This window comes from Panthera uncia, chromosome B1, assembly GCF_023721935.1.
Source record: "Panthera uncia isolate 11264 chromosome B1, Puncia_PCG_1.0, whole genome shotgun sequence".
In the NCBI taxonomy this organism is placed as follows: Eukaryota; Metazoa; Chordata; class Mammalia; order Carnivora; family Felidae; genus Panthera; species Panthera uncia.
The window spans coordinates 162709178-162735823 of record NC_064811.1 but is presented as its reverse complement, the minus strand read 5'-3'; the positions used below and the strand labels follow the sequence as shown (position 1 = coordinate 162735823).

The 26646-nt window shown below is 38.7% G+C and overlaps 1 protein-coding gene and 1 long non-coding RNA gene across 9 annotated transcripts in view; one reads left to right on the top strand and one right to left on the bottom strand.

Annotated features, from left to right (window-relative positions):
* Positions 1–26646, bottom strand: part of PSD3 (pleckstrin and Sec7 domain containing 3) — a 796552-nt gene that overhangs the window by 570107 nt on the left and 199799 nt on the right. Inside the window, exon 1 of one of the 8 annotated variants that reach the window (XM_049632454.1) lies at positions 19235–19344. The exons of the other annotated variants lie outside the window; for them this stretch is intronic. Coding sequence (XP_049488411.1) covers positions 19235–19255 — 21 coding nt within the window. The 5' untranslated portion in view covers positions 19256–19344. Of the gene's footprint in view, positions 1–19234; positions 19345–26646 lie in introns of those variants that run through there. 8 annotated transcript variants of the gene reach the window in all.
* LOC125923858 (uncharacterized) overlaps positions 19649–26646 on the top strand; it is a 56856-nt gene continuing 49858 nt past the window's right edge. Inside the window, exons 1-2 of the long non-coding RNA XR_007458174.1 lie at positions 19649–19984; positions 20243–20426. This is a non-coding gene — a long non-coding RNA (uncharacterized LOC125923858). The remainder of the gene's footprint in view (positions 19985–20242; positions 20427–26646) is intronic.

Here is a 26646-nt window from a genome sequence, read left to right as displayed (position 1 = left end):
CTCTACTGAAAACAATTTGATGTTTCCCATCTCAGAGTAAAAGCCTACGACAGTACAGTTGTGCTTGGAAAAGCACACAAGAGACCTTCAATAAATATTTGTTGAATGAACAACACATTCTCAGAGCCACTGTACCTTTCTTCTGCATTCAGTGTGAACATACATATATCTTCAAGGAAATAAAACACCATGAAGAAACAGAAATTTGTTTTTAGGAAAATCACTGAGCTCCAAGTTCGGATAACGACAACAAAATGGACTCAGATGTGTCTGCTTAGAACAAAATGAACTAGGAGCACCTGGGTGGCTCAGTCAGCTGAGCGTCCAACTTTAGCTTGGGTCATGGTCTCACAGCTTGTGAGTTTGAGCCCCACATAGGGCTCTGTGCTGACAGCTCGGAGCCTGGAGCCTGCTTCAGATTCTGTGTCTCCCTCTCTCTCTCTTCCCCTCCCCCGCTCGTGCACACACGCTCTCCCCCCCCAAGATAAATAAAAAATTTTTTTAAATTATTTTAATTAAAAAAATGAACTGACAGTTGCTTCATTCTGTTAGCTCTGGATAAGATTAAAAGGGACCTTTAAAAATGTGCTGTAAGTGATTTAGTCTACCTATATTAGTAATGGTAACCAAAAAAAAAGCATTGGAACTGAAGTCAATACCTATTTGTCCAACTACAGCTTTATTTTCTCTAACTTTCTCTGTTTCCCCATTTGCAAAATGAGGGGAGACTACAAGATTTCATCCTTCTTAGCTCTGACATTCTTATTAAATCACAATCTCCAATTTAATATACACACCGAGATAATTATTTATATTACAAAAGTATCTGATTTTAGAACATAATTTATGACAAAATCACAAACTCCCAAGAATGGAAAGAACTTTGAAGGGTCTTTCATTTGAAGAACTGGACAACTCATCCAATGGTCAATTCCTATAGTCCAAATCTTCCAAATATAAGCATTCAATTTAAAATATCCAGGTAAGGACCTAGTCTGTATCCAAACACATCTGAACAGAAAGTTGGTTTAGTTTTCAAGCCATTCCTTGAGAAAGTTCTTTCTTATTCAGAAATAAAAATCTGTTATTTTGTTCATTTCTCTTCTGTATTCTTTGCAGAAAGACAGAAAAGTGTATTCCTTTCCCATAGTCATGTTTCTCTTCAGATCACATTCATTGTCCCAAATACTTAAAGACAACTAACTATCCACTAAGTCTTCTTTCCTTAGGTTAAAGATTACAGTTTCTACAACCTCTCCTAACATCACATTATTTTCTGATCACTCACCTACCACTCAGCTACCTAACTGCCTTTTCATTGTTAGTGTCTGTCTTAAAATATGATCCCCAGAATCAAATACAGTAATTCTCACAGAATCTAATTGTTTCGAACTGCAGTAGTACTGCTTTTGGCACTTATGTAACTTACTGAGGAAGAGAAAGACATTCATTACAGCATCATTTTAATGATTAAGATAATACGTGCAAAGTCTTATTAGCACAATGCTTAGCATATAGTAACCACTCAATAAATGGTTGTTGCTGCTGTTACTGGATTTCTCTTAATAAGTTTTAATATTTCATCAGTATTGGAACCTTATCTCCCCAATCAAGCTGCAAACTCTAGTTCTCTCTTACACTAAAGGTTTACCTTACATATTATTAGCTGTTTTTCCCCCAAGTCAGAGTTGATGAATATCAACTGTTGATGACAGAACAAAGTGTTAAGGCTCCGTTTTAACTGAAGATCAGTCAGAAATCAAGATAAAGCAACCCTCAAATTAAGACAAATTAATGGCAAACAGAATGTGATTTATTTAGAGTTAATTTGTGCTCAAATTTCTAGAACATATTCATTTCACAAAGCAAGTAATCTCTACTCTTTACTCCTCAATCATATAATTTAAAGATGCATCTTCAAATTGTCCTCCCATGTGGCTGTACCATTTTGCATTCCCACCAACAATGAATGAGAGTTCAGAGGTACTACTTCTCAGCTTATTTTTTTTCCCCTTAGGTTCAGACTTTAAGAAAGTAAGCTCTGGAATCAGACTGTCTATAGTTCAAATCCTGAATCCTCAATTTACCCACTGTGTAACCTGGAGCAAATTACTAAACCTCTCTGGCCTTAGGTTCCCCATCTGTAAAAACATGAGTCATGATGGTACCTATCTACCTTATTGGGGGGGGGGGGGGGGGGTTGTGGGATCAAATGAAAATGGATGTGAGTATGTTTGGGACGGTGCTTCTCATCTTTTAAAACTCTTAACGATGTTGCTGTTATAACTACTTACTCAGAAGTTATCTGAAGAAGCAAATTATTTTAAATAATTTTGCTAAAACTTATTATTGTGTCAGCCATTTTTAACTTATGCTAGCCACTGCTAGCCACTGCTAAAATCAATCACACCTTAGTGGTTTTTCTGCATATTTATAATTATCTGTTTTCCATACAATCACCTATTTGTTTTTAGGGTAGATTTTTAAATTAATGTAAAAAAATCCATCCTACATTAATTAACCAATAGTTAACATATCATCTAAAATACTGTCATTTCAATATGTAATTGTCATAAAAATTACTGAAATAATTTGCATTCTTTTTTTCATCCTCAGTCTTAGAAATTTGCTGTGTATTTTGTATTCATAGCATATCTGACATATTTCAGGTGTCAAATGGCCCTAAGTGACTGCCACATTAGACAGAGCACATCTATAGGCAGAGTAGTTGGAGGTAGAATAAGTGCAGTTCTGTTTGTATCTTTATTTCACTATTCTTTGTGAATATCAACACATTATTGTTAAAGTTATATGGTTAGTTATGTCAGATATGCTATGAATATAAAATACACAACAAATTTCTAAGACTGAGGATGAAAAAAGGATATAAATCATCTCAATAATTTTTGTAACAATTACATATTGAAATGACAATATTTTAGATGATATGTTAAGTAAAAACACATTATTTAAATTAATTTCACTTGTTTCTTTTTACTTGCTTAAGGCAGTTACCAGAAAAAGTTTTAATTTAGAATTATATATAAAACTTGCATTATATTTCCATTAGACAGCACTGATATAGCTGATCTTAAAAAATAGGCCTCATGAAAATTAAAATCAGGACAAGATATATGATCTAAATTATAGCAGAAACTAAATGCAAAACTTAAGTGATTTTCAGAGTTTATATATAATTAACTTCAAACTCTTTCTCAACCAAAAAAACAAAAAAATTATCTTTGATAAGTACCTCTTCAATTCTAGAGCCATCTGAGAAGTTTTCATCAGTATGTGGTGCCTTGGGATTTAAATTAAGACCCAAAAATCGGGCCATTCATGCAAATGAAATGTGCCTAGAGTCTCTTCAGCTACCTAATTACTAAACAAATACCTAGAAGCCAGTAGCCTTTATGCAGAGATCAATAAAAATGCAAAGGTTGGAAGGCAGAAGATACTGAAATGCAGTATGTTCTGAGAGTCAAAAAGTTCCTGCTAGAGAGGATTCAATACTGAAATAAGAGAAAGTAGGAAGACAACAGAAGCAAAACCTAAGGGGAAAAAAAAAATAAGCTCAGAAGTAGTATCTCTGAACTCTCATTCATTGCTGGTGGGAATGCAAAATGGTACAGCCACTTGGGAGGACAATTTGGCATTTTCTTACAAAACTAAACATACTCTTACCATAAGAACGAGCAATCATGCTCCTTGGTATTTACCCAAAGGAATTAGATCCACACAAAAGCCTACATACAAATGTTTTCATCTGCTTTATTCATAATTGCCAAAACTTGCAAGTAAACAAGACATCCTTTGGTAGGTGAACAGATAAATTGTGGTATATCTAGACAATGAGATATTATTCAGCACTAAAAACAAGTTATCAAGCCATGAAAAAACATGGAGGAAGCTTAAGTCATATTACTAAGTGAAAAGGCTACACACTTCATGATTCTAATTGTATGACATTCTGGAAAATGCAAAACTATAGAGACAATAAAAAGATCAGTTGCCAGGAGCTGTAACAGTGGGGAAGGATGAATAGGCAGGGTACAGAGGGCTTTTTAGGGCAGTGAAAATATTCTGTCTGATATGATAATGAAGGATACATATTATTATACATTTGTCCCAACCCACAGAATGCAGAAAACCAAGAGTGAACACCTACTGTAAGTATAGACTTTGGGTGATTATGATGTGTCAGTGTGGGTTCATCAATTAAAACAAATGTCCCCCTCAATGGGCAATATTGATAATGGGGGGTGCTATGAATGGCAGGGGATAAATGGGAAATCTCTGTACCTTCTTCTCAATTATGCTGTGAACTTAAAATTGCTCTTAAAACATAAAGTCTTTAAAAATATAAAAAGTCATCAGCTACTGAAGAAAGTGTGAATTGAGTGTACCTCAGGCCCATGTATACTGGTGTAGAACTAAGGACTACATTAGGTCGAATAAGATGAACAGAAACTATCCGTATCAAGACATCATTTATTTAAGGGCTCAGGAGAGAAAATTTGATGTTTGATGGATATGACAAGAAAGAACTTTTTATGTTGAAAATACAAACTGCATTAACAAGAATTAGTGTTTACAATAGTAAACTAAATGATTTTAGCTGTTTCAAACAAAACAAACATTCTTCTGGATGAGAATTATGCTACTACATGAAAGCTCATTCCTTTTTTTTTCCTCTTTCCTATACCAGCAAACATACTGCTATTTTCCCCATTTTAAAACCTCTCTTGACCTCACTTTTCCATTCAGCTCTATTTCTCACCTTCCCTTTGTAGCAAAAATTGTTAAGATATTTGTCCACATTTTATGTTTCCATTTCTCTACTCCTGCTCTCTCTTGAATCCTCACCAATTTTTGGTCCCTATGACTCCAGTAAAATTGCTATTGTCAAACTCACCAGTGACATCCCCATTGCTAACTTCCTCAGTCAATTCTGGACCCTCATGTTGGAAGTATTTGATTCGCTGCCCTTCACACAGGTTCTTCACTTGGCTCATGAGACACCACACTCTCCTCATTAGCTGCTTTTTCTCATTCTCCTTTACTGGTTCCATCTCATCTCACAACCTCAGTGTGGAAGTAGCCCAGGGTCCTGAACCTCATTTCTTCTCTATCTACACTCACTTGTGGATTTCATCCAGTCTCTATACTCTGACAACTCCCAAGTGTCTACCTCCAGTCCAGAACCTCTGCCCTGAAACCCAGAGTAGTATATCCAACTGCCAGCTGGGCTTTCCAAAACTGCACTCCTGATCTTTCCCCCCAAATGAGTGTCTCCCTATACTTAATACAACTCTAGCCTTCAAGCTACACAAGTCAATAAATAACCCTGCAATTCACCACTGCCTTCTCTCACTCACATCTCACATTCTGTCACTCAAGACATCTTTTCCACTCCACCTTCAAAACATAACCACTCTAGTTACCATCCTTCATCTAGGTTATCACAATAGCCTCCTAATTGGTATCCTTATTTCTGCCCTTCCTCACTAAGTTTAGTCTCATGAGAGCATGAGTAGCAACATGTCCTCTTAAAACATAAGCCAGATCATGTCACATCTTTATCTGAAACTCTCCCTGGCTTCTTTGCACACTCTAAGTAGAAGACCAAGCCCTTGCAATAGCCTACAAGACCAGAGGCCTCACAGGAACTAGTGTCTGTTCTCCTTCTTGCTCACTCTACTCTAGTCACATTGGTCTGATAGTTTCTGGATAGCGGGAAACATGCCTCAGCCTCAGGACTTAGCACTTGCTGTCCACTCTTTCTGAAGTACTCTTTCCCCAAGACTCTTTTTCCTTCCTCACGCCCTTTATAACAAGTCACCTGCGTGCGGTCATCCTTGATGACCCTATTTATAGTTGTAACTCCCCCTCATTCCTCTTCTCCTTCCTCTGTTTTAGTTTTCCTCATAGTAATTCACACACATGCACACAGTCTGTCACACCCTGCAAAAGTAAGAATTTTGGGGGCGACTGGGTGGTTCAGTCAGTTAAGCATCTAACTCTTGATTTCAGCTCAGGTATTGACCTCAGGCTTGGGCTCCTGTACTGGGTCAGGCTCTGCACTGGGCGTGGAGCCTGCTTAAGATTCTCTCTTTCCCTCTCACTCTGCCCTTCCCCAATTTACACACACGCACACTCTCTCTCTCTAAACATAAAATAAAAAATTAAAAATTTAAAAATTAAAAAAGAAATGCAAAAAAAGTAAGAATTTTTTATGTATTCTGTTGATCATTGTATCCCCAGTATCTAAAATAATGCCTGGTGCATAGGAAGCACTCAATAAATATTTGTTTAATAAATATATGAGTGAATGAAAGATGACACTGATACAGACCTATATACGATCTATGATAGCATACTTTACAACCTTTGCAAAGGGCTAGATTTTAATACAGCACCATTATGTATATCCACATTCAGATATTGTGGAAAAACAAAGCTGCTCCAATTTGATAATTAAGTTAGCCTTATAAAAAACTTGAGTAATTGGTTTTTATTTTAAGGTTTGTTTTTGTTTTTTGTTTTTTTTGTTGAGAAAGAGAAAATACATGAGAAGAAAAGAGGCAGAGAAAGAGGGAGAGAGAGAATCCCAAGCAGGCTCCGCACTGTCAACACAGAGCCTGATGCAAGGCTCAATCTCACAAACCGTGAGATCAGGACCTGAGGCAAAACCAAGAATTGGACACTTAATTGACTGAGTCACCCAGACACCCCAAAAAACTGACTAATTGTAAAAATAATAGTTCTCTAAACTGAGAGATACTCTAAAACACTCCAAAGGTGCTAGGATTTCTCGAGATCCTAGATCATGCTTCACCAGAGCACAATGAAAAGATAGTCTCAATAAGTGCACCTTCCCTGAAGCAGGTGAAGTCGCCAGGCCAGTATAATGGGCTATGACTTCTAAAAAAGATAGAGAAATTATGACACAAAGTACAAAGCACTTAATGTTTTAATAATATATAAAATCTGGGTACAACCTGTTTCCAGTAACCCTCTGAACTTAAATATAAGACAAAGAATTTAGGATTTTTTTTATACTTTAGTAATGCATTCACTCAATAGATAGACATGGGTAGGTCATCTTTTCACAAACCACATTTTAAAAGAACTTAAATTATCTTCCAAGTTAAAAGGAAAGCAAAATAATTTCAAAAAAACATTTAGATGCACAAATAAATTAAGCAGGAATGAAGTGACTTCATACAGAAGGCAAATAAAACCCAAATTGACTTTTAAAAAAATAGTGTCTTAATTTCTCTACCTTATAATATTTATTCTTATATATGTTTGCTTGTTTCTGAAGTTATGTCTAGGAAGTCATGTACACAGCAGAAGCTCTTAACCAATCTGCAATTAGCCAACTCCAGGATGAATTTCACCCTATAAAACATCCTAGCTGATGCCCATTATTACTTGGTGCTCACAGCTAGTAATCACAGATTGTGGCAAGCTCATGAAATTCTCCTCCTACCTTTGAGAAGATGGTTACAAAGAATCAACTGTGTTTGCTCCCAAACAGACTTATGCTGGTTACACTTGCTACTGAAATTGTGTAATTCAATTAAATATTATGTAAAACAATTACATATGGGTATATAAGAAAGAATTATTTCCATGAAAGCTAAATGGAATGTTTTAGAAACAATACATTGAATGACCATAAGAGAATCCTACCAACAGTGGTTTGTTTTAAATTGTTTTTACTATATAGAAACAAAGTAAAATTTATAAAATATTTGTCATATATTCAGATTCATGATACAAATATGCCAAGAAATTACCATTATCCTTTAACTCCCCTGTGAACCTTCTTGATAGATAATATTATAAATTAAAACATTTTTCTCACTGACTACATAATCACAGATATATTTATTTCAATAGTGCTTCTAAAATTTTGGCTTTTAAAAGTAATATTGAAGAAGAAAACCAAAGCAGGAGGCATCACAATCCCAGACTTTAGCCTCTACTACAAAGCTGTAGTCATCAAGACAGCATGGTATTGGCACAAAAACAGACACATAGACCAATGGAATATAATAGAGACTCCAGAATTGGACCCACAAATGTATGGCCAACTAATCTTTGACAAAGCAGGAAAGAGTATCCAATGGAAAAAAGACAGTCTCTTTAACAAATGGTGCTGGGAGAAATGGACAGCAACATGCAGAAGAATGAAACTAGACCACTTTCTTACACCATACACAAAAATAAACTCAAAATGGATAAAGGACCTGAATGTGAGACAGGAAACCATCAAAACCCTAGAGGAGAAAGCAGGAAAAAAACCTCTCTGACCTCAGCCACAGCAATTTCTTACTTGACACGTCTCCAAAGGCCAGGGAATTAAAAGCAAAAATGAACTATTGGGACCTCGTCATGATAAAAACCTTCTGCACTGCAAAGGAAACAATCAACAAAACTAAAAGGCAACCAACAGAATGGGAAAAGATATTTGCAAATGACATATCAGACAAAGGGCTAGTATCCAAAATATATAAAGACATCACCAAACTCCACACCTGAAAAACAAATAATCCAGTGAAGAAATGGGCAGAAGACATGAATGGACACTTTTCTAAAGAAGACATCCAGATGGCCAACTGGCACATGAAAAGATGCTCAACGTCATTCCTCATCAGGGAAATACAAATCAAAACCACACTCAGATACCACCTCACACTGGTCAGAGTGGCTAAAATGAACAAATCAGGAGACTATAGATGCTGGCAAGGATGTGGAGAAACGGGAACCCTCTTGCACTGTCGGTGGGAATGCAAACTGGTGCAGCCACTCTGGAAAACAGTATGAAGGTTCCTCAAAAAAATTAAAAATAAATCTACCCTATGACTCAGCAATAGCACTGCTAGGAATTTACCCAAGGGATACAGAGTGCTGACACATAGGGGCATTTGTACCCCAATGTTTATAGCAGCACTTTCAACAACAGCCATATTATGGAAAGAGCCTAAATGTCCATCAACTGACAAATGGATAAAGAAGATGTGGTTTATATACACAATGGATTACTACTTGGCAATGAGAAAGAATGAAATCTGGCCATTTTGTAGCAACATGGATGGAACTGGAGAGTGTTATGCTAAGTGAAATAAGTCAGACAGAGAAAGATACCATATGTTTTCACTCGTATGTGGATTCGAGAAACTCAACAGAAGACCGGGGGGAGGGAAAGGGGGGGGAAGTTACAGAGAGGGAAGGAGGCAAACCATAAGAGACTCTTAAATACTGAGAACAAACTTGAGCGTTGATGGGAGATGGGGGAGAGGGGGAAGTGGGTGATGGGCACTGAGGAGGGCACCTGTTGGGATGAGCACTGGGTGTTGTATTGAAACCAATTTGACAATAAATTTCATAAAAAAATAAAAAATAATAAATAAATTAAATTTTGTCTTTGATTGCTCTAAGCCTATCAAGTTCTTTGAAATATACAAATACTGTTCTATATAAATAAAATTAAATTGAAATATATAAATATCTTAACATAAATATATCTTTACCTAAGCTTATTTTAGATTATGCTGTGTTTAATAGTTTTTTCCCCCAAACAGAACCAATCAACATAATAGACAATCAACTGACATGCAAACCACACAAAGGTAGGAAGAAGGGAATCAAGAATGAAAAATGATACAATTAAAAGAATAAATGAAACAGGTCTCTGAAACCGTTACATCACACCAAACAAACACAGCTCATATCTTTATCTACTTCTATCAGATGCCTCTGCCATAAGGGAAAGACCTGTGTGAGGAAATTCAGTGACACATTACTCTTATCTTTTGTGGTCTAGGTTGTCATTTGCAAGAAAGCTATAATGAAAGTCACATACCTGGAGCTATAAAAGCAAACCATGAACACTGTTTACAAAGTAGGGGGAAATTCCACCTCCCTAAAACAGGAGATGAAACAAAACCCCACAATGAAGCCAACAGCAAAAAACGTTAAGCTCAGAAATCTGCTGACTCTGGAAATTTTGTTCCACCGGAACACAAGGCTACAGGTCAGAGCACCTACTGTGTCCATACATTTTTGGAAGGGTTCCTGAACTTAGCTATTAAATAGACTGTAGTCTTCAACTCATCCATTGAACAAACATTTATTTACTGACTGACTACTCTGCACTACACATAGTAGGAGAATTTTCCTCTCAGCATCCACAGTGCCCATGCACTACAGGCACTAACAATATAGGGTACAAAAAAGATGTTTTACTACTCAATAGCTGTGTGACTTTTAGAATGAGAATAATTCCACCCTCCGACCAGTAAAGTATAACCTACCATCCAGTTACATGGGAACCTGTGTGGTTATGAAAGGCCTCCAGGGACTCAACAATGGTAAGAAAATTATGAACACATCTTAAAGAGTAGGAAAAGGAGAGAGTAACACTCTCAAGAGGATGACCTGAAAATGTTTGTGAATCTGGTTTAAATTTTTATAGTGGAACCATCTCTACTATACTCGAGGGGAGGGGAAGAGAATTTTGAGGTTGAATGTGTGTGTGTTGTGGGTTGTGTTGGATCAAGATCAGTAGCTTCCCTAAGCAAGGTAGCCAGACCGGCTGGATCTGCTCTTTGTAATCACCCTCACTGAGGGATGTTTGTCACCTCGTGGCCACACCCACTAAAGAGGTCTAATTAAGTTCTAGCAACCACTAAAAGGTCATTATTATCACCTGTTTAGATCAGTTTCTGAAGCATTCCTGATTCTAATCATGTGAGGTGTTGATGAAAAGTGCCACTTCAGAACTACTGAACCAGAACCTTTAATCAGCCCTGGAAATCTAAAACCAGGTAATTCCTGCAACAGACAAATATAGGAAACACTATTTAGATCATAAAATTACAGGACCTCAAAAGAGGGCTCTTTTAGGTAAAGTCTCTTTTTCCTTTTAAGCAGTTCTCTAATCCAGGAGGAAAGCACTATTTTCAGTACAGCAAAGTCTACTTCCAAATTTTGCTTTCAGCACACATGAAAGCTTTGCAATCCTGAGTAGTTTAAGCAAAGGGTAAATCCACCTTGTTCTCCAACCAGAAACAAACAACAAGAATGACATTCATTACACAAGCCATTTTACAAGTCATTTTATTGACTAACCGTGGTAAGTATGTTAAGTGTGCTAAGCCCTCCCACACTTTGCTTAAGATAAAGAACCTCAGAGGCTTCAAAGGATAAGACAAGAAAGTGAAAAGACCACCCACAGAATGGAAGAAGATATTTGCAAAGCATATATCTGACAAGAAACTTGTATCCATAATATACAAAAAAATTATAATTTAATAATAAAAAGACAAATACATAATTTTAAAAGACAACCCAATTTTACAAAGAGCAAAGGATCTAAACAGACATCTCTCCAACAATTTACAAATGGCCAACAAGCACATGAAAAGATGCTCAACTACATTAGGGAAAACCACAATGAAATAACACTGCATACCCACTAAGATAGTTAAAATCAAAAACACAGAAAATAACAAGTGTCGATAAGGATATAGAGAAATGGGAACTCTCACACATTGCTGATGGAAATGTAAAATAGTGCAGACCCTGTGAAAAACAGTTTGGCAATTCCTCCATGTTAAACATAGAGTTACAATATGTCACAGCAATTGCATTCCTATGTATATACCCAAGAGAAATGAAAACACTGTGTCTCCACAAAAACTTGTATGTGCATGTTCAAAGCAGTATTATTCCCAATAGTTAAAAAATGGAAACAACCCACTATCTGATGAATGAACAAATGAAATGTACCCTGTATATTCAACTGAATATTATCCAGCATAAAAAGGAATGAAATACTGATACATGCTATAACGTGGATGAGCACTAAAAACATTGTGCTAAAAAGGAGACTGTCACAAAAGGCCATATATTGTGCAGAATGGGCAAATCGATAGAGACAGAAAGTAGACTGTCTACTTGGATGAGTTGTGTGGTATGTAAATTGTATGTCAATCAATTTGTTTTCAAAAAGAATCCCATTTAAAACTTTGGTATGTAAATTTTATTGCAACAATTTGTTTATAAAAAAGAATCCCATTTAAACCTTCATGAGCTTCAATTTCATCCTCTAAAAATGGGCATACCACCTATCTTACAGTATTATAAAGAAAATATAATATATAAATTCACACACACACACACACACACACACACACATCCTTCATATAGAATCTGGCATGTAACATATATAGATTCCTTCTCCATTTCCTATCCCCACATTTTGCACAGTAGGTGGTGATAATCACTGTATTTTCACCACAAGCTACAAAACTCAAAAACTAGAATGTATTCCAGCAGAGACCTAACCATGAGAATTCTCTCATGATTTCACACAAATTCCACTCAAGCCTGCAAACAAGTCCACCTCCCAGACTTGTCACTACAAGGTATTTGGGGAAAAAGAGTAAGCTTTTTTTTCACCATTCCACAGTCTTAGTGTTTTCTCTATCTCTAACCATGGTGCAGAAGCACCTCTACTAATGTGTAGTTTTAAAACCAAGCCCATTCCTTGGGGCACCTGGGTGGCTCAGTCAGTTGAGCATGAAACTCTTGACTTTCGCTCAGGTCAGGGTCCCAGGGTGGTGGGATTGAGCCCTGCATTGGGCTCTGCCCTGAGCGTGGAGCCTGCTTGAGATTCTCTCTCTCTCCCTCTCCACCCCTCTCCCCTATATGACATGCTCTCTCTCTTTCTAAAACTAAAAAAAATTTTAAATAAATAAATAAATAAAACCAGGCACATTCCTTGTCAATATTTATACTATTCAGACATCTTAGTTTCAACTGCACTGAAAATCTATTGACTCTCCAACACAGCTTTGCAGGGGGCCCAGGAAAGACCTTAGCCACTTGGATATCAACCACTACCCACCTGGATACTCTCTGTGATGAAAAGCAGATCAAAGGGGATTGGAAACTATGGAACTACCCACAGCTTGCAACAGAAAAGGTCAACTGTAGCATTCTCACCATCTCTGTAAGTTCTCAAACAACTCATTAATATCATAGTGGACTCTCAGCCAGACACTCAAGTTTTTCCATTTTATCAAAGGTTTTCCTCCATCTTGCTGAGTATTGTCAACTGCATGCTACCTATTACACAATTTATTTTTTTTCCAGAATAGTTCCTATTGTCAAATATATATTTTTTTCCTTCCTTCTCAGCACATTTAATGATTTTACCTTCACTTTCATTTCCGTTAAAATCCCATGCTTCCATACACGCTCACTGCTTCTGTACTTATCTGACATGATGGAGTAACTGTGTGCAAAACTAAAAACTTAGCAAGGCCTAATCAGTAAACACATCATAAGCAACCAGATGGTCAAGTGAGAAATGACTGCGTAGGACAGCCAATGCCATCTATTAATGCGTTTTTGCTCTAGAGCTATGTTACCCAATATATTAGCCACTTGTCACATGAGGCTATTTAAATTTACCTAAATAAATAAAATTTAAAATCCAATTTCTAAATCTCATTAGCCACATTCCAACTGCTCTCAGTAGCTACATGCAGTTACTGACTCCCATACTGGACAGCACGGATACAGAATATTTCCATCATAGCAGAAAGTACTGTTTAACAATACTGCAAGACAGAAACTTCACTGATTCTATGAAAGTTTTTAAGTTCAGAGTTCTTAGGCACAGTACCAGTACTCACAGATTGTGAGGTTTGACTCTCAGAAGTACCCAAATGCCTCTGAATGTTCCTGGCAGGTTTTCTTAGTGGTCAGTGCACGAGGGTTTTTGGAGCCTAACAGAGACCTTAGCACATGATAAGTACTTAACATTTGCTGAATGAATGAACAGCATATTAATGTCTGTACTTTAGTTTCTGCCTTAATTTATTACTTACAGATATTAGTTCATGGAAAGCAATGAGATTTTTTTTTCCTACACAGGAGGTTTTTATAGGGAGACATAAGCATCAGCAGACACCTCATGGACCCTTTGGAGCCACCAGAAATGAAGCTGATAAATGTAAACATCTGCCCAAAGCAAACTGATATTCCAATGAATAGTTTCAGACCCAAGGAAAGACCCAAGTGCTTCTTCAAACACTTGCAGGTTGACTGCAGCGTTTAGAGAGATGAAGGAAAGATCAGAGGAGATGCTATGAAAGATCTCATGACCTGCTGCTATTTCTCAGTGTTTTCCCAATATAATTTTGTTAGAAACTATTATTAACCACAAAGGCAGCAATCATTAAACTGCACTGTCTGTGCCACTCACTTTACACCTAGATGTCCCCTTTCCTCAATGTCCTATGAGTCCATCTATACTGTGCCTATCAAATAACTTCTTGGAAAGGATTGCTGAAAATCAAAATTCAGAAAAGGGTATAAGTGTTCATATACAGAGAAAAGCAACTCCACAGGCCCTTAACCAATAATCTTCTGAAGCCCAAACAAAACAAGCTATAACTTCTTCTATTCACATTTTTCTACTTGCCTTGTCCACAGACCAAATAGCCATAGAAAGAACCAAGCTGCTCCATTTCTATAATTCACTTTTTCTTAGCAAAAGTCTGGGAACAGAAGGCAAAAGAAAGGGGAGCAGCTGCCGCCTGATCTTTTTATTAATGCCCTCAGCTCATTCCCCATTCTCCGCTTCATTGTTTCAGGACCTTTTCTCAGCAACCTAAGTCCCAGCTCACAAGAAGAAAAAATTAGCCTTCTGTGTGTCAATACCCACAGTTATTTAAAAAAAAAAAAAAAAAAAAAAAAAAGCCTAGATCACTTCTATGAGGTGACATAATTATAAGTTAAAATAGGTGAAAGTTCAATTTTAAATTGTTGGTCTGCTTTGTTTTGAATTTCAATAAATTGCTTATAACTATATGAACTCCTTACATGATCCAGTTAGTGAACCCTTTAGACACTACAGGTGTTTTTGAAAGAAAATTACACAATTTCCATCTCTTGAGCCAAACAACAATCCTGGTCCTACTATTTAAGGCAACACATATATAAAATAATGGTTGTTTATTAGTCATCCAATTTCAGATTCTAAGACCCACAGAATCCAAATATGACAACCAAAAAGTTCAGTTTCTACAACACACAATGCTAACTTTGAGGACATAAAAGCAGAATAGTAGTTAAGAAAATTGGGCTGCCAAATTTAAACCTCATTCTGCCACTTATTAGCTGTGTTACTTAACCTCTCCAGACTTCAGAATGGAGATAATGATAATAGTACTGACCTCATGGGGTTGTCATGGGGACTAGAGGAGGTAATCTGTGAAAGTACACAGTAAGATCTCAATCAGTATTAGCTATGATGGTAACAATGCATCTCCTGAAAACTTAAGTGAGGTTTCTAAAATGCTTAAAATAAGGGGCGCCTGGGTGTCTCAGTCCATTAAGAGACTGACTTCGGCTCAGGTCATGATCTCATATAGTCCATGAGTTCCAGCCTGGTGTTGGGCTCTGTGCTGACAGCTCAGAGCCTGGAGGCTACTTCAGGTTCTGTGTTTCCCTCTCTCTTTGCCCCTCCCCCACCTGCTTGAATGCTTGCTTACGTGCCCCATCGCTCTCGCAAAAATAAACATCAAAAAAAATTTTTTTAATGCTTAAAATAAGCATTTTTCCAGAAGTTAGGACTTAGGGTGAAACTTCAAAGAAAATGCTGCTGCTTGGACAACCCACAGGAAAATACTCTGTAAGAAAAGAGCCCCAGGCTCGGATCAAAATGCTCACTTTTCCACTTACCCTAAATCCCTAACTCCAAGAATAAACTTGAAAATATCCATCAACATGAACAATTATTCTGACTCATATCAATGGTTTGTGGCCAAAGAAAAGGGAGCTTCATACTAGATGGCTGTTTGAAGTCAAGCAAGCCCCAAGAAATGAGTGGCGGGCCCTGGCCTAGGCCAGGCACTCACATGGAAGAAGAGGAGAGGAGCTAGTGACTCCCTCACACCAGAAGTGTCCCCAAGAGAAAAGCTTCACCATGTCTGTGCCCTGGATTGTCAACAAAGTCCCTGCCGACTAGGGCCCCAGTTTGTTGACCTTCTGGGAACAGTGAAAAACAAGGTCTGCAGGGACATGTGCTATTTTTATATAAAAAAGATAGCATAAGCAAAGATTCATTATTGTTATGAGTTACACCTTATTTTCAAATGAGGCACAGAAATCTGGTGATCTGGATGTAAGAATAACTTGTTAACTATATGCTGCAAATTATCCATTTTCTCCACTGTAAACTGCAACAGTGATTGACATCGCCACTGTAGCCACTGCACTAAAACTAATTTGCAGCATGTGAAAAATGTCTTTGTAACTCCGAAACACAGGAAAAGTACAAAGGGACACTCTAAAAAATGCCACCACTAAAATTCTTTCCAGCAAACCTCTGAATCTGCATACAATATCACAAACTGCACAAACGGTCCAGACAGGGACACTCTGAACAAATGCTCTGGAAATATTCACCTGGATCCTGTACTCTTCTAAAGTAAGGTTAAGCTGGTTTAACTGTGAAAGAACTCAGAAAGAACTAAAAGGCAGTATTCAAGATAAATCATCTCCACTCTTAACAAAGGCAAGTAGGGACTTCCGTGTTTAGCCCAGACTACAGAGGAAGAATCCCTAAATGTTGATTTGAAACTAAACTAGATCCCCAGCCTTCTGTGAGCCTGACTCACGTCCTGAGGTAAGTGAACTTTGGTCACCTACTGATCGCCAGATTATTTTTCACAGACAGCCTAAACGTCAACCATATCTGAATTCATTTCTAAAAACTGGGAAAGATCACCATCCATTACTCACCTCCTAACCCAAGCCCAAAGAACTGTTCTTTTCATAATTGCCATATGACAACATACCTCAGGTAAACCTGAAACAAACCAATCTGGAGCACATACACAGTTTAATGTTCACATAGTTTTTGCCTCAGCTTAACCATGACTGAAATTAACCCATTACCACAATGGTGTGTCCATTTATGAATAAGGCAGGACAGATGACTCCAGAATTTCTAAAGGAAAAAAAAAATCACCTCTAAAAGCAGTAATGCCTTCGACATGTTTTTTAATATAATGCCAGACTACATCCCACTCACATTTCCATCAGGATGAACAAACAAATATATAAACACCAACTTTTTAAAAAGTGAATAGTCATTTATAGAAAGCATCTCTGAATTTTCCTTTTTCAATGAGCAGATTTTCTGTCTTACTTTATTTTTATTTCCAAATTCCCAAGATTTACTATCCTCTTAAGGTTCAATTTTCTTTACATAGTAAAGTATGTACTACTCTTTGTTCACAAATGAAGTGAAGAGTGTCAACAAAACATTTTTTGAAGCCAACACAAATTCAGATTTGCAAATCAAGCTTCTTATGCTTGTAACATTCAACTGTGGAACTTTACCTTAAAATAAGGGTATTTTAGCTTTGCAGCTTTAATCACTCTCCCACATTCAATGGCCAGGATAAAAGTGACAATCCATTCACAAACACAAATTAAGAGATAGAATGTGAAGAGTACATCACTGAATTAGTAATGCATGTACATGTTTATGCATTATACCATAAAATGCTAGTGCTAGATGGCTCTGAGGAAGCATCTACCCAATTCTCTCAACCTACAAAAGAAGAAATTTTAGCTACAGAGGTTAAACGATTTGCCCAAGACAACAGCAAAAACTCAGTCGGTAACAAAACCTACAAGCCAGGCGTCCTAACTACTAGCCCAAGTGCTTTCCATGGTACCTCTTGGCTCCTTTCAGTATAAAAAGCATCGTTAATGAAATATCTCACAAGACAAATCATATATTGGTGATATGATCTGTGAATGGATATACGAAAGTTGTTCTAAAGACATACATCAAGCCACTAAAAACTGGTTGGGAAGGTATTAATTTATCTGTATTGTTTTGCTGGTTCTGCTGAGCATGCTGCATTTTCAACTGAAGAGGAATTTAATGACTTTTTTGAAGAAACGTCTCTTGATTTGTAAATAGTCTAAGAAAAGAAAGGATGGTAAAGCATTTCTTGCAATAGGGTAGAAAGTGCATTTCTCTTCCTCCAGCAGAGAACATCCTTTCCCCCACACACAAAAAGCCAGCCAAATCCTTCCCCCCTTTCAAGGTGCAGCTGAACCACTAGCTCCTCAAAGGACTTCCAAGCCCCTAGGTCAGAAGCTCTCCTTCCTCTGGATTCCCCCATCGTAACCTATGCAGAAGTCTCTCCTACTAGAAAGCAGCTCCTTGACAGCAGAAATTCTCTCTTGCTTACCTGGCTATTGGGCTTTTCAAAATCCTTTATATATATTCAATTATAGTTAATAAATTGAAGCATTTGTTCTCAGAATCCCACTCCGTGTAATTTTCAAGATCTGCCTTATCCCCACACCAACACCTCGACCCACTGAAGAAGAGTTACTCTGGAGTGGAAACCCTGGATCCAACTGTCAAGCAAATCAGTTTCTATAAAATAAAACTAATTCCCTTTACTTCTTCTGTCTACTGAGTGTTTAACATCAAGGGGAACGGTAAAACTAAACATTTATTATTTAGGTCAGTGACAACATTCTAAACCCAGGTTCTCTAAGTGTTAACCTTTTTTTTTTTTTTTTTTAATCTCAGAACATAATTTGCTATAACTCACAGCTGAAACAGCAGATAAAAGTTAAATGCATGTAAAACAGAATGAAACGTCTTTAAAAGATACTGAGAATATTATACCAAATAATCTTCCCGTTTGCTCGTTCAATGCAAATTTGTTTTGGGGGTATTTTTGTTGTTTTCGTTTTTTGTTTTTTTGGCTTTTATTTTCCCTGACAGAGAAACATGATAGCCCCTAAATACAAGAGCTGACTTGGGCAGAGTAAAAATTGGCACCGCAAGTCCTCTTTAATGCTTCCCTTCTTTTGATCATTAAGCAAGTATGAGTACTCAGGCTTTTCTCCCAAGTCAGGTTTTCAAAGCGGAGGGTTGAATTAAAACACCTCAACGTTAACACCACAAAGCTGACCCTTCTGGGCTCCTAACACACACAAAGAAAGAGCAAAAAGGAAAACTGTTACCAGAACCTGACATCAAGGCACAAACACAAGTGGCCCAGGAACCCTGAGGCACTGAGGAGCGCCAAAGCAAAGCAAACCCCCGTCTGAGTGAGCACCGCGCTCGAGCCTACACGCCCTTCAGCCCCCGGCGGTTCTCGAGCCTCACCGCGGCATTTCTTCCTTCCATCTTCCATCGCCTGCGCCGAAACTGTCGCCGGGCCACCGGGCGCTCCGAGGGAGCCTAGGGCGCGACTGAGGGCTGGCGGCCGGCGCCGCGCGCTCTTTGTTGGGCTCCCGGGACAGCCGAGTGGAGGCGAGCAAGCAGCCCCGCGGTGGCGGTGGCGGAGGCGGTGCGCACCCTGGCGGAGGCTGCGGAGGCCGTCCGCCCGCCCGCCCCTGAGGCCCCCCGAGGCCCCCCGAGGCGTCCGCGCGAAGGCTTGGGCAGGCGGACGGTGGGCGGGGTAGGCGCCCGGGGGCGGAGATGGGGCGGGAAAGCGGGAAGAGGTAACTTCTAGAGAGTGGGAGGGGGTGGAAGGGGAGGTGGAGGGGGCGGTGCCCCAGGGGCGGATAGGGGGCGGTGCCCCAGGCCTTCAGCCGGAGCTCGGTGCCCTGAGCTCGCCCTCCGGCCTCCAGCTGGAGAGCGGAACCCTGCCTGTTGCTTTGTCTTCTTCTCCGACAGTTTTCCTACCCTGAGGAAAGTGAGAGGCGCTTTCGAGGGTGTTTCCTCTCTGGAAGAGCCGCGTGAAGGAACTGCGAGTTGGGCGCCGTGTGTCTCCGGCCCGAGAAGAGCTCAGGGCCGCGCGCCGGCCAAGACAAGCGCTTAGCACCCCCACCCCCATCTCCAACGCCCGCCCCCCCCCCCCAGCGTCCGGGGCGGCGGGGACGCCGGGCAGAGGCCTCTCAGATCTGTATTGGGGTATGTTTGCCTCTGAAGGAGCTCCTAGGGCGACTACCACTGCTAGAGTCCCGGGGACCTGCCCACCCGCCTCCCCATTTAAGGTCCATTCCCCCTCAGGAGGGTCCAGCCTCGGAGGACCAGGGGTTCACATCCACCCCGCAGTCTAGTCTCGGGACTATCCCACATCGAATGTGCCTGCAGGGGGGTAGCAAACGAAAAACTACGTTTTCAGTCGAAAGTGCCAAAGACCTGTGCTTTTTTTTCCTCTTGCCTCAGGTCGTGTGCAGCAGAGAGGCAGGGCCTGGAAGGAAAGGCGCCCTCCTCTGGCGAAGGGAGAGGAAGATCTAAAAACCACGGTGTGTAAGGTCTTGCAAGCAAGAGGTGCTTCACCTGTACCTTCAACCCTTGCCAGGTCTACCTGGAGGTAGAAGTCCACGTGGCCAGCTGCATGGTGCTTACGGTATGTTTGTGTTACAGTTTTATGTCACGAAGACTAGGTTTCCTCTTGTAACCTCTAGAAGGTATCCAAATAAAGGGAAGTGGCTTAAAAAAAATTGACCTAGCATTAAATTTTCTCTTCTTAGCTGGAAGTATGCAGTGGGAAAGAGGGTGGGAGAGGTCCCCTGTTCCTGATATTCAACCCTAGGTACCCAGCAGGACACCTGTTCCCACTGAAGTCTCTCTCCAGCCCACCCTGTTGTATAGACCCCAAGAAGGTCAATCCAAGGCCAAGGGTCTTGCAAGTGATTCACATCTGGTCCACAGGAAACACATATCCCTGAGTTTACTAATTCCGGAAGTGCAGGCTAACCCAACCACACAGCAAGAGATCTCTGGCCCTGCCCCAAAGCATGGTCGACTCACTCCCACACTGAGTTTCCTGGGAAGCAGCAGTCTCCATTAGCTGTTTGGGACATGAGTTAGTCCACCATCCTCAGTATTTTCCAACTACAGGGAACAGTATCAAATATCTCCAAGGCCCAAGGGCCCCTGGAAGTCCCTTCACTGGCTTAGAATTAGAGAGTAGCACCTCCCACCTCCCCCTAGTGGGGAGTAGAGCCAGGCTCCCTACTCTTTTCATAATCTTGCTTGTTTTTATAACTTTGATCTGACTATAGGACCCCAATTGTGGAATAGGGTCTCAGGACCATTTCCATAAAAATTTGTGCGTGAGGTGGCTGTGATGGCTGAGGGGTTAAGGCATTGGACTCGAAATCCAATGGGGTCTCCCAGTACAAGTTCAGACTCTGCTCACAGCGTGTGTATTTTGGGGCGCCTGGGTGGCTCAGTCAGTTTAGCGTCCAACTTCGGCTCAGGTCATGATCTCACAACTCTTGAGTTCAAGCCCCTTGTCGGGCTCTGTGCTGACAGCTCGGAGCCTGGAGCCTGCTTCAGATTCTGTGTCTCCCTCCCTCTCTCTGCCCCTCCCCTGCTCACACAGACAGTCTCTCTCTCTCAAAATAAATAAAACATTAAAAAACTGTGCATGGGGTAGAGGTCTGTCTCATATTCGCTTTGATACCTTCGATATCTATTGCATTGACAATTGTCAATGAGCAATTGAACCTAAGAGTCCTATTCTACCATCCTCTTAAATTTCTTAGCTTGAAAGAATCCTAGCATTTTGTTTTCTCACTGTAAATATGCGTGCACATATATTTACGTGGACATTTAAGTATGCATAGGATGCATTGGACCTTTGAATACAGACTTACTCACTTTAATTGTAGATTCATTGCAAGTGATGATTCTGAAAGATTTGGTACCCTTGTGGACAGAAATCACTGGGAAAAAATCCTACATCTACATCTTTCCAAATACACCACAACTACATTGTGCATATTGAGACACTTCGTATTAATTACTCCTCATACATATCTTGCCCAATTTGATAACTACTAGCTACATGTAGCGATTTAAATTTAAATGAAATTTAAAGCTGATTAAAATTCAGTTTTTAGCCACATTTGAAATGTGGCTAATGACTACTATATTTAGGCAATGCAGACAGAATATTGCCATCTTCATAAGAGTTTTGTTGACAGCACTGCCTCATACAGGGTTTGGCTCATAGGAGGCACTGAATAAATGACAAATGAAAGTATGGGTCAAGAATACCATATGATTATACTGTCTTATTTTTATGAGAAGATAAAGCTTTTTAGTGCAATACTACACACCAACTCAACCATTAAAAACAATTAAAAACAAAAACCAAATCTTTACACTGCTACAGCCGCTTTTCTATTTCACACTTGAAAACCTATCTGCTCCCTCCTACTTCACCAGAAAATACTTAACTATCAAAATAATTGCTGAAAATATTTGTGGAAAAGTCACTATTTCCCTCAAAAAACAAATCACTTTTTTCAGAATTATTCAACAAATGGAAAGGAATTGTTTTAAAAGCAGTATTTGTGTTGAAGGAAGATTCCATAGAAAACATTTCTTTGCTGAAATAAGCATTCCACTTATAATATTTTTTACAGAGTAGAAATGACCTATGGAAATTACTAATGGTATGTGTGTTCAAATTGTAAAAGTAACCTGGCATTTCTCCAAGAAGAAAGCATAACATAGTAACAGGCTGCTCCACAGTGAGTAATGAGAGGAATGATCACAATGAAGATGATCCCAGGGGCCTCCAGACTGTTGAACAAGAAGAGAGTCTTCGCTCACTCATCGTCTAACCATGGGATGGAAGCTTCTTGTCCTTGGGCCCCCATTTCCTTTTTTATGAATGGGAAAGATTGGCCTTCCCTCTTGAAAAACTTCAGCATTTGGGGATTTAAAGAACTTTCAATTAAAAACATTCTTGGGGCACCTGGGTGGCTCAGTCAGTTAAGTATCTGACTTCGGCTCAAGTCATGACCTCACGGCTGGTGAGTTCAAGCCCCACATCGTGCTCTATGCTGACACCTCAGAGTCTGGAGCCTGTTTATGATTCTGTGTCTCCCTCTCTCTCTGTCCCACCCCTGCTTGCCCTCTGTCTCTGTCTCTCAAAATGAATAACGTTAAAAAAAATTTTTTTTTAAACATTCTTTATTTTCATGATCCTCAGTCTTTCTAGCAAGTCTTTAGTGACAATGACAAATCCCTGAAAGCTCAATGCTCTGAATTGTGACCCCAAGAAACTTAGAGCAGACAGCAATCTCCAGAGGGTAAAGACCACACCTTATTTATTTATTCATTCATTCATTCATTCATTCACTTTTTCTCTCAGCCTATTGCCTAGCACAGAGGAGGTGCTCAACAAATGTTCACTGAATGCATAAATGAATGAAACAATTCTCTCTCCTTGTTTTGAGAAAGAGTAACATGTTGTTTAAGAATTCTTTGATTTCAGTGACTACAGAGAGTATTGTTGGTAAGCACTATCAACAAAATAGGTAGGAGGACTTTGAATAGAACTCTTATCACAAAATATATGCATTATGAACTCTTACATTTGAAAATTTCTGTAAATTTGTTTCTGAAAGAAGAGAGATCTATCAGTTATCTATTTCCCAGTAAAGATTCTCATTCTAGACACAACTGCTGAATTACTTGCAAGAGATGACAAGTTCCTGAGGCTGAATTCTGGCAGAGTGGCTCTTTTTGAGTCATTTCACCTCTAAGATCTATGAGAGCAGCTATTTTGGTCTATTGATTTATATAAATCCAGTCAGAAACCCTGGAGAAAAGAATCTTTTCCCTTCAGTATCAGCTTTATTGAGGTACAATTTACATACAGTAAAGCTCACCAATTTTAAGTGTTATGATACCGTGATTTATAAGATTGTCCTCTTTCCTGGCACAGAGGCTCCTAAGACCTTCAGAATTTCCCAAGTGCCAGAGCATTAAAATGTTTTTTGTTTTGTTAATGAGGCCAGGAGAGGGGCTGAAGGTTGAATTGTTGCCCAGAACCAATGATTTAATCAATAGTATCCATGTAATGGAGCCTCCATAAAAACCAAAAAGCAGCACAGGTTCAGAGTTTCCAGGTTGGTGAACACTTAGAGATTCTGAGAGAAGTGGCTCACTCAGGACATGGAGGCTTCATGCCCTTTCCTCATACTTTGCCCTTTGCATCTCTTCCATCTAGCTGTTACTGAGTTACATCTTTTAATAATAAACTGGTAATCTAGTTAGTAAACTGTTTCTCCAAGTTATGTTCTAGCAAATTAATTGAACCTGAGGAGGAGGCCATGGCAACCTTCAGTCTATAGCAGGTTGTTCAGAAGCCGAAGTGGCAACCTGAACTTCTGATTTCTGAAGGGGAGAGGAGAGTCTTGCCATTAGTCCCTTTAAGGACTGAGCCCTTAACATGTGGGATCTGATGCTGTCTCCAGGTAAATAGGGTCACAACTCAGTTGAATTGTAGAATACCCAACTGGTGTGGGAGAATTGCTTGGTGGTACAGGGGGAAAACACACACATGTTGGAACTGGTGATCAGAATTGTTAAGTATACAATTCAGTGAGCTCTGGCAAATGTATACAGTTGTGTAAATCACTGATAAAATCAAGATATTTTTCCCCTCCCTCCCCCAAAAAAGTTCCATGCTCCTTTGTAGTTAATCCCTCCCTCCAAACCCTGGATCCTAGCAGCTACTGACCTGCTTTTCTGTTTTGCCCTTCTAGAATTCCATATAAATGGAATCATACAATATGAAATTTTTGTTATCTGTCTTCTTTCACATAGCATAATGCTTTTAAGATTCATGTATGTTTTTCTTTTTTTATTTTTTAAGTAGGCTCCATGACCAGCATGTGGCTTGAACTCAGGACCCTGAGATCAAGAGTCACATGGTCTACCAACTGAGCCAGCCAGGCACCCCCCCCCCATGCATGTTTTTATATGAACGTGTAATTTATTCCTCTTTATTGTTCAGTAGTGTTCCATTGCATGGATACATAATTTGTTTCTCTACAAGTTGATGGACACTCTAGTTTTTGGCTATTATAAGGAAAATGTATGAATATATATGTTCAAGGGTTTTTTTGTGTGTGTATGTATATTCTTGGATAAACACCCAGATGTGGGATCACTGCTCATGTGGTTTATGTATTTTTAACCTTATTTTTTCAAAAATTCATGAAATAGTTCTCCAAATTGGCCATATTATTTTGCATTTCCATCTGCAAGGTATGAGAGACCCAGTATTCTACATTCTTGCCAACATGTTGCCAACATATTGTCAATTTTTTTTTAATTTTGGCTTTTTGTGTGCATAGTGGTATATAACTGTAGTTCGACTGGGAATTGTTAATGATGAATGGTATGGAGCCTCCTTTTATGTGCTTATTTCCAATTTCTATGTCTTCTTTCAGAAGTGGCTGTTTAAAAACGTTTGCCCATTTTTTTTTAAATAGATTCTTTTTGTCTTCTAATTGTTGAATTGTAAGAATTATTTTATATCCTGGATACAAGTTCTGTATCAGATATGTATTCTGTAAATATTTTCTCCCCATATTTGTCTTACCTTTTCAATTTCTTAAGTTTCTTTGAAGAACAGAAGTTTTTAATTTAAATGAAGTCTACTCTACCACTTTTTTTCTCTTATGATTTGTGTTTTTTGTGTCCCAAGAAATCTTTGACCAACATAATGTCACAAAGATTTCCCCTATGTTTGCTTCTAGAGGTTTTATGGTTTTAATTCTTTTTGTTTAAATTCTTATCATAAATTCTTATGACTTAATTTTTATATATGGTACCATGAGCTCATGAGATCATGACCTGAGCCAAGGCAGCTTAACCAACTAAGCCACCTAGGCACCCCTTTACTAGTTTTTAAATAAATTCCTTATTATGTTCAACATAGCCGATCATGTCATTTGTGAATGAAGATAGTTTTACCCTTTGCTTTATTGCACTGATCTGGAACTTTAGTACAATATTAAATCGAATGAATAAGAATTCTTGCTTAGTTTCTGATCTTAGGGAGAAAGCATTTACTTTTTCCCTATTAGGTATGATGTTATCTGTAAGTTTTTGGTAGGTGATTTCTATCAGGTTGAGAAAGTTCCCTACTATTCCTAGTTTGTTGAGACGTTTTATTTTCTTTTTATCATGAATGGGTATTGAATTTTGTCAAAATGGTTTTTTTGCATCTATTGAGATATTCATGTGATTTTTCTTTCTTTTTTTTTTAATGTTTATTTTGAGAGAGAGTGTGTGTGCACGTGACTAGGGGGAGGCGCAGAGAGAGAGGAGAGAGAAAGAATCCCAAGCAGGCTCCACACTGCCAGCACAGAGCCCAATGCCAGCTTGGTCTCACAAACCATGAGATCATGACCTGAGCAGAAATCAAGAGTCGGACACTTAACAAACTGACCCATCCAGGTGCCCCTGATTTTTCTTTCTTATGCTGTAATTTTGGTGAATTACACTGATTTTCAAATGTTAAACCAACCCTTCAAATGAGATAAACCTCATTTGATCACCATATATTATTGTGTTATGACTGCTAAGGCAGCCATAACAGAATACTACAGACTTTGTGGCTTAAACAACAAAAATGTATTTTCTCACGTTATATATATACTATATATATACTTGCGTGTATATATATATATATATATATATATATATATATTTAAAATATGTATATAAAGTCACATGTAATATATATTTAAATATATTAAATATATATTATATATTAAATATATTATATTTACTATTATATATTAATATTTACA